The 18990-nt window shown below is 41.9% G+C and overlaps 1 protein-coding gene across 2 annotated transcripts in view; it reads right to left on the bottom strand.

The window, feature by feature from the left end:
• Positions 1 to 18990, bottom strand: part of LOC306759762 (homer protein homolog 3-like) — a 57648-nt gene that overhangs the window by 28826 nt on the left and 9832 nt on the right. For both annotated transcript variants that reach the window (XM_079245488.1, XM_079245489.1), the window contains 3 exons: positions 5513 to 5669; positions 3995 to 4126; positions 2855 to 2962 (listed from right to left, as the gene is read on the bottom strand). In XM_079245488.1, coding sequence (XP_079101614.1) covers positions 2855 to 2962; positions 3995 to 4126; positions 5513 to 5669 — 397 coding nt within the window. The remainder of the gene's footprint in view (positions 1 to 2854; positions 2963 to 3994; positions 4127 to 5512; positions 5670 to 18990) is intronic.

Raw genomic sequence — 18990 nt, 5'->3', positions numbered from 1 at the left:
TGTTGTTTTTCCTGAGAAGATAAAATGTTCAACTGCGATCAAACTATTATTCCTCCACTCGAACCTTATCAAGTTCACCAAGAAGCCACTGACACAGGCGGGATGAAACCGATGCTAGCCATTGTACCTTTAGCAGCAGCCAGATCCCCTTCAATTATAGATGATTCAGCTCCCTTTCCTGTTCTCCTCTCTTTATTCTCCGTTCCCCAGTCCCTCATTCTTCTCTCTCTTTCAATCTCCGTCATCACAGCCCCTATACACACCTTTGGTACCAGCTTTTCTTCCTGCTTCTATCTCCATTTGTCATGCATGAAATCCTATAATGGAGTTAACCAATGAGAGAATAATGGAGCTGCCAGATGTGGATCCATTTAATCCCCCATGTCTATAGATATCTTTAAAATAGAAACAAATGCTCTAGATATTACTGCTCTCCTGTCACAATGACCCCGATGTTCCAGAGACCACTGTGTCTTTTTGTAAGGCCACTGGGTTGGTTGTTATAACCTGAACTGGTTTTCCAGGCTTACCCAAAGTCATGTCCACACATGTAATCACTTTTCCTCTCACTGAGGGATTTTAAGAAATCTAGTTAGACCTGATTTATTTATTGGGAAAACACCCATTTATTGCTATCATGTTTAAAAGATATACAATGATTATTGTGCCCTTATATGTCGTGCGTCCCACTCCTGCCACAAAAAGAGCCCTCCGGGATCAAGGTTTAGACAAACAAGTAAAATAAGAAATACCTAAAGATGTCCTCGATTGACTGGCTTTCCGGCAAAACATTAAATTGTAACAAGATAAGCTGAGGTACTCACTATATCTGTCAGTGGTTTTAATGGTGGGAGTGCGGTTCCTGTAAAATGGGTCCAACATTTCCCTAAGAAAGGGTTCACAATTTAATTTCACCTGGTTACCTGATGCAAGTCGCTGCCTGGCATGAGCAAGCACTTTCCATAGGATGACACAGAAACAGGAAATGTAGAGCTTTTACTGCCTGATAGATACTGGTGTTAAAATAATTATAAAATCTTTTTTACAGACATTTAAAACTGAGGACTTGGACTTGTGGAGGATTTGATAAATATGTAGTCATGCAGATTGTTGCACAGTTTTATAAGGATTGAGTTAATATTAATACAACTGAAAAACAAAAGGAAATCTAGCCTAATAAGTTATGCACTGGCATCTGCTTAATAATAATGTTAGGAACATGTTTATAGCAACCGGAAATAAACCCTGTTGCTTGATTAATGTAAAATGTGATGCTAGTATTCTTCCATTTCTCTGCTTTTACTTGGGTGTACAATGATGAAACATTGTTGATTTAAAAAGAAAAAAAAAGCCCAAATTTAACTAAGCAAATATGTGAAAGCCTCCCATTGGATAACTGATACATGGATGATTTTCTTTCAGCTGGATGCAATGAGTTTCTCATTCAATAAACAACCATGTTGGAAGACACATCCTATGGTCATGGAAAACTTGTTCATCTGCTCAGAACGGTCACATTATTGGTCTCAAGCAAAAAAATAAAATAAAATAAAACCATTTAGGAAGAAGCAGAAACTACTAAATTAGGTTAAGAACCCTCTAATGCATTATTAAAAGTGTGGTCAGAAAAAAAATCTTAAATAATTACTTTCGGTGATAGTTTAAGGGTTTGGTGAAATCAAGCCCTGATAAAACAAAAATATTCATGGTTACGTCTAATAGTGGAAGGAAAAGCATTTCCACAAGCAAGATGCAAAGGAAACTCGTGTGATTGGGACTAAACAGCTGTGAAGCCATAAAAAAAAAACACTAATCAGTGAAGCTAATTGAGAAAAAGGCTGGAGAGCATAAAGATTGGAGTCTGGAGAAAAGGAAGAAGGTAATTTATCTGATGAGTTTAGATTTAGCCCATTGTAAAATGATGGACACATCGGGGTTAGAGGAGTAGCAGATGAAGTGGTGCACCCAACAAGTCTTAAGCCCTACAAGCCATGGAGGCAGGGCTATGATCTGGGGTTGCTGCAGTTGGTCAGCAGCAGCATTTGCCAAAACAAAGGCGTGATGTAATCAGTGCTCAAGAAGGGCCAACAAAATATTAGTGTTAAACTTTTTTTAAAGGCCAGAGTGATTTGGTAGAAAAACTAGAGTTTATTCATTTTTATCCAAATGCACGCCTAGCACACTCCATAAAATTGCAAAAAGTAGCATTGAAACATGTTATTTACATCATGCAATGACTGCCATCTGTTAATGACGTCAGAAGAGATGCAGAAATCAAGAGGTCTCTCTGTCTATGCAGAGTGATTGTTGGAGGACGGATAATTAGCCATCTTACAGCCTGTGCATGTGGCCTCTCCCATCAGGCACCGACTTTCATCAGGAAGCTTCCATGACAAAGTTACAATACATCCTTTTTGTCCAAGTGCAAAATTGCTTGTTGACCTGTCCATTTCTCCTACATAACAAAAAAAAAAAAGAATGCTTGTGGGTAAGAAATACGAGCACTATGAAGATACTTTCCAGATACATGTAGACACACTGATGCAGTTAAAATAAAAGCAAAATCACAGAAGACTCCAGTAATGTCTCAGTGCATTTATATATGAATTATTTTCTAGCTCCTGGTTTCGGGAAAGCTTTCAGACGGGCAAATTAACATGTGATCTTTGTCTGGTTCTGATATGGCAATGTGAATGTTCTAGTTATTCTGGCTTTACAGTCTGATATGTGTGTTGGGATGGTTATAATCACAGCAATAAGACTGGCTTTGATTTGTTTTCCATTTGTTCCCCTCTTATTCTTGTTGCCTGGAGCAAGATAACCTGCAGATAATTTGTTTGCTTTAATGTTTCACCTGTGGAGCAGCAATGCTGAGTCCTGGGTTGGCCAGTTCAAACCTCTCCTGGGATTTCTCTCTGGCCAGACGAGCTGCTTCCTTCACTTCTTTAAAATGTTCTGCAAACTGAAGGTGGAGGAAGAAAAGAGACAGAAGTCAAAATAAATTATATCATAGAAATTCCAGTTACATTTCGCCCCTTTCAAATAGGTTTAAGCAGTCCAAAACGACATGTACTTGGGAACCGCCTGTGAGTCACAGTTAAAACTTGAGAAGAACATAATCTGTGGTTAAAGGAGTGTCAAAAAGGCTACCTGCTGAGGAAAGTCAATACCTTTTTACATAACTTCTACCAGTGCTTCACTGAAAGTTTATTAACTTTTTCATCTTTATGCAGGTTTAAAGGTTTTAAGGAGATGAAATAAATTGCATGGCACCATTCAGGTCTGCTCTAAGATTACTGGAGCCAAGCAGGAAGACCTACTGGGAGAAAAGAGCAGTCCAGAAGGCAAGTCATATTATTAACCAACCTGACCATGTACTGGCATGGGAATTCTCCCCCAAGCCCTCTGCTCCACAACACCATGGTCCACCTCGAAGAACACATAGATACACTGATTCCTTTATTCCCTCAGCTATCAAGCCACTTAATGCTGTTGGCAATTTGTGATGATCCCTTTCAGAATTTTCTTTGTATTTTCATTTTAATTATATTATGGTGCTTTTGGTGCATTAATTTACATTTCATTTAGATTCTGTCACCACCGTAATGTTGTTAGTTTACTGATGTCTGAATGTACTTTGATATAGGATCGTCTAGTTACTTATTATCTTTTAATGAATGGACCTGACGCCAAATGAATTACCCTTCTTAATAAATAATTTATAGTTTCCAGATAGTTATAAAGAGATGAAACTCCAGACTCGGGTCATGGCAGAAAAGTTAATATGGATTTCTGAATCTGATTTCAGGTTTTTTTTTTTTTTTTTTTGTAATAATGTCATATCTGACCATTTTCTAGCCTTTTTGATAGGGATGAAATCTTGTAGATAAATTAGTCGCTAAAAGAACCTGCATAGTGGTGAAAATACAAGTTCTATGTGTTCTGGACAATAATATGAGTAGCCTTCAGCACTATTTAAATTCATCATGTTTACCTGCTGCAGCTGCTGCTCAGTGGAGAATCCCAGGCCGTAGACAGTGTTGGCCCGGCTGTCCGCCCATTGACCAAACTTCTGAGAGGTTTTAGTGAAAGTCATGTTTGGGGTAATGGTGCTGTTGATGATGGCCTGACAAAACAGAGAATACCAGTGATTACACCTCATGAAGTAAGAGAAAAGAACCCCTGTCAGAGGGTTGAGAGAGATGTTTTTTCTTTTGTTTGTCCCCCACAGAAGTACAGTATAGGAATAGGAATAATGCAAAGGGTCATGTTTAATGTTCTTTATTTTAGATGCACACTGTATGGTATTTAAATGATCTACACAGGATAAACTGGAAGATAATCCCTCCCAAAAACAGACTGAGATACTGCCACTGCTTCCCATCAGATGACTGTTCAAGTTGTAACTCCAACAGCAGCAATGAGACACAAGGTGCATTGCCTTTCTGTTGAGATGTATTTGCATTTGCAAACACCTACTTCACATAATTCAAAAGCTGGATTTCAAAAGACATTTTTTCCAAGGACAAGGAACAGAAAGAGCTAGCAGGAATATGAATAATTACAGTCACCTTCAAATGTCAAACTCATTTAAGGCGATTGTTATTCTTCATAAGACCTTTCTTGACCAGCTAATATGCTGACTGAACTCCATGACGCAGCTATTCAATGTGCAGCACTGCTCCACAATAAATGGTGTAGAAGCACTGTGCTTTCTAGGATGCAAATGAGCATCCTAAACAAAAACAACAATGGAACAGCAAGGTTATGATCACTGCTCACATTAAAAAGTGCAGTCCTTTGAGTTGGGAGAGACTATTTGGTTACTTAGGGATATATGGAAGTCTGATGGAGAGCAAATCAAGACAAAATACCCAAAAACCAGGACTCCAAAAGAAAGCTTAGAGCAAAAGCTTGTTGTGATGCCTGACAAGCTGTTCAGCAATATTCTCAAGTGAACAGCCTGATCAGGTAGTTTTGTTGCCAAATGATTTCTTTGGTCTCTTTTCCAAAAGCTTCCAGTCTCAAGGGGGAAAACTGGCAAGAGTGGCTGCATTTTCACCAAGTTTCAATTGCTAACAAGATATCCCGTTAAAGTTGAGACTCCCGGGTGTTTTAACATCACAGCGGATGCTGCATTACCCATGTTGGTGTGTTATAAATATTCTGCTGACAATGTGTAGATCTGACTAATGCATCCTCACCCATGACAGCCACATCTGAGCAGCACATAGTTCCATTTATGTGAGGAATCTCCAGACACGCTGAATAAAGTAGGCTAAATAGACTATCATCTCTGCATCTTTTGTACCCATTGCTGACAAACAGAAAGCTAACTAAATGCTGTGACGCCACCCGTCTCAAAACCTCACAGACTGAATGTTTCCCAGCAACCTTGTGCAATGTGTTTTTACTGAAAGGAACATGTAAAACAGATTTTATAAACAAATCTGTGAGGGAACAGCTGCACCTTATTAGATGATATGTATTTAAATGTGTGTTTGACTCCTACCTTAGTCCCACCCACGCTGATGATGCGGTACACGCTGCGGTTGGCATCGTAAAAGAAGGACACGGTGACGGCATGTTTGCTGGCAGGCAGCCAGTTTCGTTTGGTGGCCGGGTCGATCTGGAAGACATGAGCTCTGGCGCTGAAGATGGGCTGCTCCCTTTAAAGCACAAGACAGGAAAACAAAGTTAAATGACATCAAATTACTGGTGATTTAAAGCCATTCACAGTCCATTTCTGAGGAAGCTGGAGCCGATTCCAGCAATCAGCAGGTGAGATGCAAGGTACACCATGCACAGGTCGCCAGTTCATTGTAGGGTCAACACAGAGAGACAAACAACTACTCACACTCACAATGAAACCAAATGAAAATTTAGACCAGTTAAATGAGTATGCATATCTTTGGATGGTGGGAGGAAGTCGGAGTACGCGGAGAGAATCAAAACATACACAACAGAAAATTCCGAACATGGAAACTCCACACAGAAAGACCACTGTTTGAACCTCCTCCAGCCAAGGCTTAAACAGGAAAATAATGAACAGACAAGAATCATGTGTTCACACAAAAGCTTTTGGCTATCTGCTGCTCTACTGAAGGCATTCATTAGCATGTTTATGTCTCGTGGTAATCAACACATTTTAATCATGATCATTTAAATAATGACTTTGGTCAGAAGTATTAATGGAACAAACATACAGTCGATAACTATGTTTAAATGTAGAGTACAGGACTCTTCTGATGTCTGATATGTCTGATGTCTCTTGTTCATGGTTTTTTTTAAATCAAAGTTTTTTTTAAACACACTTCAAAAATGAAGTCACAAAGTCAATGAACAAACACAAACACAGAGAAGGAAGCTTCCAATAGGGAGCTCAATAATTACAAAATGATGGGCAATTTAAAAAAAAAAAAAAAAAAAAATTCTATATATATATATATCTATATATATATAGATATATCTATATCTATATATATCTATATCTATATCTATATATATATCTATATCTATATCTATCTATATATATATATATATATATATATATGTTTCTTTTTTTTTTTACATAAACATGTCCATTCATCCATCAATCCACTTGATCTATATCTATATCTATATCTATATCTATATATATATATATATATATATATATATATATATATATATATATATATATATATATATACATATATATATATATATATATATATATATATATATATGTATATATATATATATGTTTCTTTTCTTTTTTTTACATAAACATGTCCATTCATCCATCAATCCACTTTATATATCCACTTATTCCAATGTAGGGTTGCTTTCAACACAGAGTCAAAAAAAAACACATGTTTACACCTAGGCTGAATCTAAAAATGCCAATCAACCTAAATGTATGTAGGTGGACTGTCTGAGGAAACTGGAGAACCCAGTGAGAACTACGAGATGAATAGGAAAAACCTTCACCTGTGAGGTAAAGGTGTAAACCAGCACACCACCATGCAGCCCTTTGTGCTCATCAAATGTTAACATTTGCCTTAGTGGTGCCAATTTAATTTGGACTCTGGTTTGAAAAGTTTATGTGCTTTGTTTTTTTATTGGCACATTACATTTTGTTGTGCATTTCTCATCTTTACCCTGAAGTATCTGCACTCTCTTTTGGAGAAGTAGTCCCCCAACTTATGATTTCTCTGTGGGAATACTTTCCCTTTTATTGAAACTTATTACAGCAACAATTTCTCTGCAAACCTAATTACTCAATTCATTTTGTAGATGAAGCCTAAAATAAAGAACATTTGCAGCTGGAAAGTAACCCACAGTGTGCATCTTCTGCAAGGATCAATTCCTTGTTTAAAGACAGCAAACTGGATCAGCACCAGATTTTAAAGGCTTTGCTTTCCCTTTAGGCCATTCTCCACCTCTGATACAAATAGTCTAGAAACTGTAGACGAGTTGCTGAGGAACGAGTTTAAGTTGATGATACGTTCAACTTTTATAAAACAGAAAAGACACTTAATGCAACATACGAAAGCAAATAAAAGATCACAGGGAGGACTGTTTACTTGAGTACACCTTTTTTTGACATTTTGTCTAACAATCATTCTGTGACTAAATATGTCACTTTCAAAGAGCAGGTAAATATGTTACCCACAGTGTGAACCCTTCCTCTGACATCTCACTCCATCATAAAAAGAAAGGTGAGCCTGAGGTCAGGCCTTACATGTCTGACTTTGTCGAAAATAAATTTGCTTGTATGCAACACTCCTTGCTGAGCCAGTTTCTCTGAGATGCTCAACCTTGAAGTGTTAGAAGAACATGTCAAACTGTGACTTTTGCTCTTGACTTGAAACACAATTTGAGTGAAAAGAGTGAATTATCCAATACCATATAAGACATTTTCATTTTTAAATGTTGAAACAGAATTCTTTAATTTACACATTAAAAACAAAACAAAAAATGAGAAACTTGTTTAATTATTAAAGCAACAATGTTTTCTAGTTATTTATTGATGGACTTATCAGGCTCTTTTTGCCAACATATGCTGCTCCAAGTCCACTCAATGATGTGCAAATTACACATATCCATCATACATCCACCCATCCCACCCTCCATCCAACCAACATCTATCCATCCATCCCTCCATCTATAATACAGCCATTCCTCCCACCAACCACCATCTATTCATCCATCCATCTGTCCCTCCATCCATCCCTTCAACCACCATCTATTCATCCATTCATCCACCATCCATCCAATCCATCCCTCCACCCAACCAACATCTATCCATCCATCCCTCAATCCAACCAACATCTATCCATCCACCCCTCCATCTATAAGTCATCCATTCATCCCTCCAACCACCATCTATCTATATATCCATCCCTTCATCTGTAATCCATCCATCCATCCGTCCCTCCATCCATCCCTTCAACCACCATCTATTCATCCATTCATCCACCATCCATCCAATCCATCCCTCCACCCAACCAGCATCTATCTATCCATCCCTCCAACCACCATCTATTTATCCATCCATCCATCTATCCATCCCACCATCCATCAAACTACCCCTTCCCTCCAACCACCATCTATCCATTGATCCCTCCATCCATCCATAATCCATCCATCCACCAAGCCATCCATCTATCTATCTATCATCCCTCCATCCATCCATCCATCCATCTGCTCTGGTCCAATAAAAGCAGCTGTGTTTCTGGTCATGTTTAGTTTTGTCGTATGTTTGTTTTTCCTTTGCATGGAAGAGTTTTAAATTGCAATTTGTCAATGATTTTCCATATGGTGTTCTGGTGTTCCCTGACAGGTTTTCAGAAGTATTACATGCATGCATTCATTCATTATCCTAACCGCTTAGTACGAGGAAGGGTTGCGGGGAAGCTGGAGCCTATCCCAGCTGGCTTTGGGCAAAAGGCAGGGTACACCCTGAACAGCTCGCCAGTCCATCACAGGGCCACACAGAGACAAACAACCACTCACGCTCACACTCACTCCTAGGGGCAATTTAGAGAACCGGTAATCAATTAACCTAACATGCATGTCTTTGGATGGTGGGAGGAAGCTGGAGTACCCGTAGAGAACCCACACATACACATGCAAACTCCATATAGAAGGCAAGGATCGAACCAGCGACCTTCTTGCTGTGAGGCCACAGTGCTGCCCGTATTACATGCATTAATGTCTAATTAGAAAAATTTCTACAAGAGAATACTAACTTGTAATATTGCAGTGCTGAGAGCTCAAAGATCACAGCCAGATTTTCAGTGGCGTCCCGTGTGTACAGATATATCTTCAGTTTTTCTTTTAATATTAATATTTAGTAAGGATGATGACAATCCCAAATGATAAGCAAATTCCCATTGAGAAACAGTGTGAGTAGTCTTTCACAGAGAAATAATCCATCTTTACTTCTGAAAGACATGTATCTCTGGGAAGTTCTGTTTAACGCATCAACTTAAATTCCTGTGTCTTTTATGTAAAACAAATATAAAGTTATACTTAAATATTGTTCATACATTGTGAGAGATTTGTCAAACAAATAATTTAGTGTCTGATTAGAAGAGTAATTTGCTGGTTTATAAAAAAAAATTAGATCAAATGTGATGCAAATATATTCACAGCAATTCCTCTGAACCGTGCAATACTTAAAAGCCAAAATTATAACACTTCAAATCACAAAGATCAAAGCTTGTAGTGGGTTGCACATGAAAGCTTATCATCAAAGATGAAGATACTAGCGTTATTGTTTTCCCAAAGACCACAGGGGTCATTGAAGCTCTCCAGATGTAATGATGTTATTGGTGCATAGACATAGATTTGCTAAATGCTAGCGGTCTAATTGGCTGTCCTGTTCTCTTTGAAAACAAACGATACACTCACTGTGGGAAGAAACTGTGAAGAGGAGGTCGCAGGACAATGAGGGACCACAGAGGCCCTATGGTGAATTCATGCAACATTACACAGTTAATAGAGTTTGCACAATGTTAATGTATGCAATGAGCCTTTTCTTCTCAAGTCAATTATGTACCAACATTAATGAGGATAATGTGTGCTGGGAGGGGGCTCTGGTCTTTTTGTGTAAGGTAGAGGAACATCCATTTATATGGGTCAGGCTTGGATATATGAAGAGTTATTCCAACTAGATTTGGTAGAAATACTGGGCATTTGCATACAAACAATAGTCATTATTGTTTCTGCACAGAATGCTGAGACTGCATTTGACAATAAACAATGGCGGCAGCTTTAGACGGTGTCATTCCAGTTCAGGATAGCTACAACCAGAGTTCAGATGCATGTTCAGATGTACTTTAAGTGTATATAACTTCTCATCATAAGTTGAGTGAACTAAAAAGCCTGGAAGCAGCCTTATCACATGCAGCGATCTCAAACTCTGGTCCACAAGTGGAGCATTACTGCAGGTTTTAGGCCTTTCCCAGCTCCAACAGACAGAATATGTGTATATACATACATTATATAAATATATCCTTCTCTCACTTATCTAAGGAGGGCTGTCTTTAAAACTGGAAAAAAAGAAAACAACAAAATAAATTGCTTCAATATATCCTGACATGTTGAGCAATATTCATCCATCCATCCATCCATCCATCTTCTGCCGCTTATCCGGAGTCGGGTCGCGGGGGCAGCAGCCTAAGCAGGGAAGCCCAGACTTCCCTCTCCCCAGCCACATTTGCCAACTCTGCGGGGGGGATCCTGAGGCGTTCCCAGGCCAGCCGAGAGATATAATCCCTCCAGCGTGTCCTGGGTCTTCCCCGGGGTCTCCTCCCAGAGGGACGTGCCTGGAACACCTCACCAGGGAGGCGTCCAGGAGGCATCCTGACCAGATGCCCGAGCCACCTCAACTGGTTCCTCTTGATGCGGAGGAGCAGCGGCTCTACTCTGAGCCCCTCCCGGATGACCGAGCTCCTCACCCTATCTCTAAGGGTGAGCCCGGCCACCCTGCGGAGGAAACCCATTTCAGCCGCCTGTATACGAGATCTCGTTCTTTCGGTCACGACCCACAGCTCATGACCATAGGTGAGGGTAGGAACGTAGATCGACTGGTAAATCGAGAGTTTCGCCTTCTGGCTCAGCTCCTTCTTCACCACGACAGACCGGCGCAGAGCCCACATTACTGCAGACGCCGCACCGATCCGTCTGTCGATCTCGCGCTCCATCTTTCCCTCACTCGTGAACAAGAGCCCAAGATATTTAAACTCCTCCACTTGAGGCAGGACCTCACTCCCGACCCGGAGAGGGCAATCCACCCTATTCCGGCTTAGGACCATGGTCTCAGATTTGGAGGTGCTGATTCCCATCCCAGCCGCTTCACACTCGGCCGCGAATCGCTCAAGCGAGAGCTGGAGATCACGACCAGATGAAGCCAACAGGACCACGTCATCCGCAAAAAGCAGGGACCCAATCCTGAGGCCACCAAGTCGGATCCCCTCAACACCTCGGCTGCGCCTAGAAATTCTGTCCATATAAGTTATGAACAGAATCGGTGATAAAAGGGCAGCCTTGGCGGAGTCCAACCCTCACCGGAAACGAATCCGACTTTCTACCAGCAATGCGAACCAAGCTCTGACACCTGTCGTACAGGGACCGGACAGCCCTTACAAGGGGGTCCGGTACCCCATACTCCCGGAGTACCCCCCACAGGAGCCCCCGGGGGACACGGTCGAATGCCTTCTCCGGGTCCACAAAACACATGTAGACTGGTTGGGCAAACTCCCATGCCCTCTCCAGGACCCCAGAGAGGGTATAGAGCTGGTCCACTGTTCCGCGACCAGGACGAAAACCACACTGCTCCTCCTCAATCCGGGATTCGACTATCCGGCGGACCCTCCTCTCCAGGACCCCTGAATAGACCTTACCAGGGAGGCTGAGGAGTGTGATTCCCCTGGAATTGGAACACACCCTCCGGTCCCCCTTCTTAAAAAGGGGGACCACCACCCCAGTCTGCCAATCCAGCGGTACTGCCCCTGATGTCCACGCAATGCTGCAGAGGCGTGTCAGCCAGGACAGCCCCACAGCATCCAGAGCCTTAAGGAACTCCGGGCGGATCTCATCCACCCCCGGGGCCTTGCCGCCAAGGAGCTTTTTGACCACCTCAGCGACTTCAGCCCCAGAGATAGGAGAGTCCACCCCTGAGTCCGCCAGCTCTGCTTCCTCATTGGAAGACGTGTTGGTAGGATTGAGGAGGTCTTCGAAGTATTCCTTCCACCAACCCACTACGTCCCGAGTTGAGGTCAGCAGCTCCCCATCTCCACTGTACACAGTATTGATGGAGCACTGCTTCCCCCTCCTGAGCCGCCGGATGGTGGACCAGAATCTCCTCGAAGCCGTCCGGAAGTCTTTCTCCATGGCCTCGCCGAACTCCTCCCATGCCCGAGTTTTTGCCTCGGCAACAGCCGAAGCCGCATGCCGCTTAGCCCGCCGGTACCCATCAGCTGCCTCCAGAGTCCCACAGGCCAAGAAGGCCCGATAGGACTCCTTCTTCAGCTTGACGGCATCCCTCACTGTTGGTGTCCACCAACGAGTCCTGGGATTACCACCACGACAGGCACCAACGACCTTACAGCCACAGCTCCGGCCGGCCGCCTCAGCAATAGAGGCACGGAACACAGCCCATTCGGACTCAATGTCCCCCGCCTCACTCGGGACATGGTTGAAGCTCTACTGAAGGTGGGAGTTGAAGCTCGCTCTGACAGGGGACTCAGCCAGGCGTTCCCAGCAGACCCTCACAACACATTTGGGCCTGCCAGATCTGACCGGCCTCCTCCCCCACCACCTGAGCCAACTCACCACCAGGTGGTGATCAGTTGACAGCTCCGCCCCCCTCTTCACCCGAGTGTCCAAGGCATGTGGCCGCAGGTCCGACGATACGACTACAAAATTGATCATCGAACTGCGGCCCAGGGAATCCTGATGCCAGGTGTACATATGGACACTCTTATGTTGGAACATGGTGTTCGTTATGGACAATCCATGATGAGCACAGAAGTCCAATAACAAAACACCATTTGGGTTCAGAGGAGGGGGACCATGCCTCCCAATCACTCCCCTCCAGGTCTCACTGTCATTGCCCACGTGAGCATTGAAGTCCCCCAGCAGAACAATGGAGTCCCCAGAAGGAGCACCCTCCAGCACTCCCTCCAAGGACTCCAGAAAGGGTGGGTACTCTGAACTGCTGTTCAGTGCATAAGCACAGACAACAGTCAGGACCCGTCCCCCCACCCGGAGGCGGAGGGAAACTACCCTTTCATCCACCGGGGTAAACCCCAACGTGCAGGCACCAAGCTGGGGGCTGATGAGAATGCCCACACCTGCTCGGCGCCTCTCACCATGAGCAACTCCAGAGTGGAAGAAAGTCCAGCCCCTTTCGAGGGTACTGGTTCCAGAGCCCAAGCCATGCGTCGAGGTGAGTCCAACTATATCTAGCCGGAACTGCTCAACCTCGCGCACAAGCTCAGGCTCCTTCCCCACCAGAGAGGTGACGTTCCACGTCCCCAGAGCCAGCTTCTGCAGCCGGGGATCGGACCGCCAGGGTCCCCGCCCCTTGCTGCCGCCCAGCTCACACTGCACCCAACCCCTACGGCTCCTCCCGCAGATGGTGAGCCCACGGGAGGTGGGGCCCATGTAACCCTTTCGGGCTGAGCCAGTCCGGGCCCCATGGGCGAAGGCCCGGCCACCAGACGCTCGCTCTCGTACCCCACCTCCAGGCCTGGCTCCAGAGGGGGGTCCCGGTAACCCGCGTCCGGGCAAGGGAACATTCATGCCCAGGTTGGTCGTCATCGTAGAGGTCGATGAGCCGTGCTTGGTCTGCAATATTCTGTTTCAGAAACTTCTATCCGCCGCTTCAAATTGCAATAACATTGCATTACATTTGGCACAGCAGCATATTTGGCACCAGCACATCCTTTTATTGGCTGTGAATTCTTATAAAAACAAACAAAATAAAACAACAACTAAGGAATTGAGATTAGTTCTGCTTGAAATATTAGCTTCACAACTAATTTCTTTTTATTTAATGACAATAAGAACAAAAAGAACATTTTTCAGCCAACATGAGTTTTACTTTCAACCCCTCTTATCAATGCAGAACATTTCTTAAACTATATATTTACATGAGCCTGCGATAATAAAGGCGGCAAAGCCAGTCCTCATAGCAAACATAAATGTTGAGGGTATCCTCCACCACCCTTCCAGGTGGGACAGTTTGAGCCTCAACATCAACCTCAAAGTCAGAAGGTACAGCTCTGGTTTAAAACAGCAGTAATGAGACATATTACAGCGCTATTAGTTAGACTCCACTGAGCTATTTATCAAGTTGAATAGCGAATAACCTGGAAATGAATGCTATAAGCTGATAAGTCAAAATAAACAAAAGAAATAATAATGAACATCAAAGCTAAATAGGCTCTGTCAGGATTTCCCTTCTATCACGTTCAAATCTTAATGAGAAATGATGACTGTTTGTCAGCTCTCCGACATCACAGCTGATCCCACAGAAATTAAAGTCCCGTCACTCATTTGGCTCCTTTCTGCCGCTGCTGTGCAAAACCCATCAAGCTAATCGGTTCAGACAGGAATCATCATGTTGATGTTTGACGGAATGAGCCGAATTAAAGCGGATTAAAGCGCTCCTGAGGTTAACACAAATGCAGCACAGCGCCATATCAGAGGTCTTGTCTATATCTAAGCAACACACGAAAGAAGAGCGGACTCCACAGATGCTACACAGTCTTCTACACACACACACACACACCTCAATTTGTGAAACTTTTAATTAAATCAGGTGGTCTGAGAAATGTTGCATGACCGTGTAAAAAGAGACAGCTGTTCTGACATGACAGCCAGTCAACGACATACATTTAATAACAACAGCGCAATGAGCACAAATAAGTGCATATTAATAAGAAAAAAGTGTATTTATTTCTTCGATCCGTTACAAAACGCAAAGGATTTACAGCTACAGTCATTTTGTCTAAATGAAGGAAATAAACGTGTTAAATAAATGAAGCTATTGTTTATTTGTGATTGGGCTGCAATGTATCGATGACCTAATTCCTGCTTTAAGCATGAGGCTGCGATACAGACAAAGGGTCGTGCAAATCAATTATTGTTTCTGCATTACAGTCAAACATATATGGCTGGCAGTTGAACATCCCCCGCTCTTCTACGCATGACTGAACTGTATTCAATTACACTTCAGTAATTAAAGAGGTCATAAACTTGTTTCAAGCATTGTGCCACAGTTTTACCAAAACACCTGCGTCCGTCCGTCACGCAGAACTCTGCAGCACGTAACCGAAATCAGAGATATCTCCTGAAAAAGTGAGTCCCTATGGAAGCATAGAGCTATCCAAAAAACTACGTACTGTATTGCTCATTACTGTCCCACATTCCTACTGTGTGTACAGCATTAAACCAGAGTACAATAATTAATATTTGACAAAAAGACTTGAAATATTTCTGCTAAACAAGAATAAATATGGTGAAATGTAATTTGCTCCAATGTTTATCCAGTGACATCCGCTTCATGTTTCCTGTTCTAACAATAAAAACATGTGATGTTCTATTTGGATTGCAGCTCTATGCTTCTATAAGCTACATGCAATGATGCAGTTTTAACTACTTCATTAATGTTTAAATGCTGTGTTTAGATTTTAATTCATCCCTAAATCACAGCCTAGTATGTTGCAGATCTGTGGGTGCACCAAGGGAGAACATGTCTCTATTGTGTTCTGCTTAACCAGCGATTGAAAATCCGCTGCAGAACCAGTCATTTGCACGGTGGTGTGGTCACTGTCGCCTCACAGCAAGAAAGGCAGAGGTCCTTTCTTGTGCTCAAGCTTCCTTTAAGTGAAAAACATGTGTGCTAGGTTAACTGACCCCAAGATTGAGTGTGAGCAGAAATGACTGTCTAATTTGTCTCATTATTTAATCTGTAATGAGCTGGCACATTGCCAGGCAGGGTTACCCCACCTCTGGCTTCGTGTCAGACAGGATAAGCTCTAGTGAGTTCAAAACTATGGCTCAAACTCAAACGGGCACAATGCCATTTAACTTATTCCTTAACTTTTCCCCCTCACTTCTCTGTTACTTTGTGCTCATTTTCTGCTCTAGTTTGTAGCAGCATCTTATCTCTGGATCATTTAGATGTGGTAACTAGGGCTAGGTATCAATTAAAATGTCAAGAATCGAAAATTTAGAGTTGATTATCACAATTGGATCTGATTTGTTCTGATCGAATATGGTTTTAGGTAGGTATTATTTTATGTATTTTTTTTTTCTTTTATTTACATGACTGTTTTTTTTATATGCAACATATTAATACTAGTATTATATTGACATTCAACAACAAATTAATGAAGTATGGGAAGTTAAAGGTGGCTGTAAGGAGCAGTCCCCTTCCCAGAATGACTGCAGCTTAATTTTCACATTTTCTTACTTCTTCGGAGAGATGTTTGCGAGACACCATAATGTAGCGCGGTTTCCCATACTTTCATTAGCTGCCGGAAGCCCTCATTTCCAACAACAAAATACGGGTGCATATCCTTGCAAATGAACCCCACAGAACATGTAAAATTGGCTGGTAGATGTAAAGTTTTCTTGAGTTTCATGTGGTGCGGCCCAGTGGACGGCTTAGACATGAGATCTTGGTAATGTCGTAACATGTGGTTCCTCAGGTTTGTCGTATTTCCACAAAACTTCACCACCATTTGTCATGTCTTGCAAATCGCTATACTTTTGTCGAGTTTGTCCTTCTGTTTGTCTTTTCTGAGTCTGAAATGTTTCCAGATCTCAGCCTTAAAGGTTTTGGGTGTTTTCAAAGCTGATTGCTTGGCTAACAATGCTAGTACCTGACGCAATGTTAAGTCACCATTTTAAAGTCCTCACATGAAGCGTACATGAGTAATTCAATGACGTGGCGAAAAGGTTAAATTTCACCGAGGTAAAAATTTCTTTGACAAAAAAAAAAAAAAAATCAGTCTTTGGACTTATGGATCGATCTTTAGGAATTCATATGAAAATCGATTCAGAATAGCTGAATTGATCTTTTCAACACACCTCTAGTGGTAACAATAACTGGCTTAAAAGCTTTACCTTTCCTTGATAAAACTTTCAACACTTTTTGGCCTAAATAAACTCTAGTTTTTATTCTGCCATTGTTGGACCAGATAGTAGCATAGCTGAGTTTGAGCTCTTGACTGAAGTTTTGAGTTTCCTTTAATCCACAGACTTTGCTCTACATAACTGTTAAAAGCACAGCAATGATGGCAGATAGAGCAGGAGGCACGCAGCCCTGAGGCAATCGGCTACATTCCACCCTCATCATAAATTGATTGCCATGAAGCATTCAGATGACGTTTGAGGGCATGGCCTTGCATACAGAATGAAAGATCAGATGAAATGTCCGTCTCTGGCAAACAAACAGGCCTCCTCCTACAGTCTGTGTCCTGGGGAGGCTTCGGCTGAGCACACGAGCTCTCTCTCAGCTTCGCATTCACACAAATGATATTTCACTAAGAATCAGGGAAATGTTACAAGAGTATTTGGCTACAGCCTGCAGCAAAGGCCAGAAACAGGGGCCCTTGTATGAATGCTCCATCTGGACAAGCTGGACTGCAGACAGTAGGAGGGCTGAGCTTTCTACAGGGAGCACTCAGAAACAGAAGACTTTCATACACTTCCTCAGACCTCCATGGCTCCATTTGCTCTGCAAGACCTTTGTGCATCATTTCAACTTACAGTTCATACACCCCTGATACCGACTCATTGCCTCCCAAGGGATAAAATACCATCTCATGAAGATCTAAACTGACAGTAATGTCTTAAAAAAAATTACTTGAATGAAAATAATCATCATTTAATCTTCATCCCCTTTCAGATGCTCCTAACATACTTCTAATCCAAGGCTTTCTACAGTACGAATGTAAAATATTTATCTTAATTTCTGCCATCTTCAGTTTTTTCCTATTCAGCTTTAAGTTATTATTTGATGACTAAAATATCTGTATAATAAAAATAACATGATTTCCTGTTTATCCGCCTTCATTTCAGTGGTGCATCTCTACTTTAATGGCCTTTTAATGACATAGATGAGGCACTTTCTGAGGTCTTCCAGTGAGTCATGTCCTAAAACACTCTACATGAAAGCCTAAAAAAAGTCAATCATAGAGTTGAAAATTAATTTGGACAAGCTAGAGTAAGTAAGAATACTTCCAGCTAATTGACTCCCATGGTTGTCTCAAAGTGAGAGCTGCTTTTGCATGATAAGATGCCTTGTGATGTGGATTTAAAGGATTTTACACGTTGAGAAAGAACAGAGATGAGATGTTTTCATCCTCCCAAAAAATTTCTGGTCTTATGTTAATTACTGATTTTTTTTTTTTTAGCTACAGTTGACCTTGCACAGCCACATCATGACATTTAAATAGTGTAAAACACCAAAACTGTTTAAGGAGTTATGTTGTGCCAGTGTACTTCGGGTGGAAATCTTTTGGTAATGTTACTGTTGTGCAATAAGATGAAGCAAAACCGAGCTTCACAGAAAGTATTAAAAAAAGAAATGGGGGATGGGACTGAAAGCAGAAATCTTGGCACATATAATTTACAAACAAACTAGAGCCAAGATAAAACACTCATGGAGGTTTGTGGCCTTGTGTGCGCCCGACTTCATGCCGTACAATACTGAGGCTGGTCCCTCATCCACTGAATAAATGCAACTCTTTAAAACGAGAACATTTCACAGCACTAAATAAAAGAATTCAGATTAATTTCACTCTTTGTGTTTGTTAATGAAGCAGCAATATGCAGTTATTTATAATCAGTCCCTGCAGATTTTTGCAGCATTTTTCTACCTAAAATGCTTATTTATTTTGCTGCAGCTGTTGTGTGATTTGTGTTTTTCCCCCATTGTAAAATTTCATAAATTTGCATTGTTTCAAATGTTATTTATTGAGC

Source organism: Telmatherina bonti (genome assembly GCF_933228915.1).
Source record: "Telmatherina bonti genome assembly, chromosome: 8".
In the NCBI taxonomy this organism is placed as follows: domain Eukaryota; kingdom Metazoa; phylum Chordata; class Actinopteri; order Atheriniformes; family Telmatherinidae; genus Telmatherina; species Telmatherina bonti.
The sequence above is the reverse complement of the archived record's forward strand: the minus strand, read 5'-3'. Positions and strand labels throughout refer to the sequence as shown.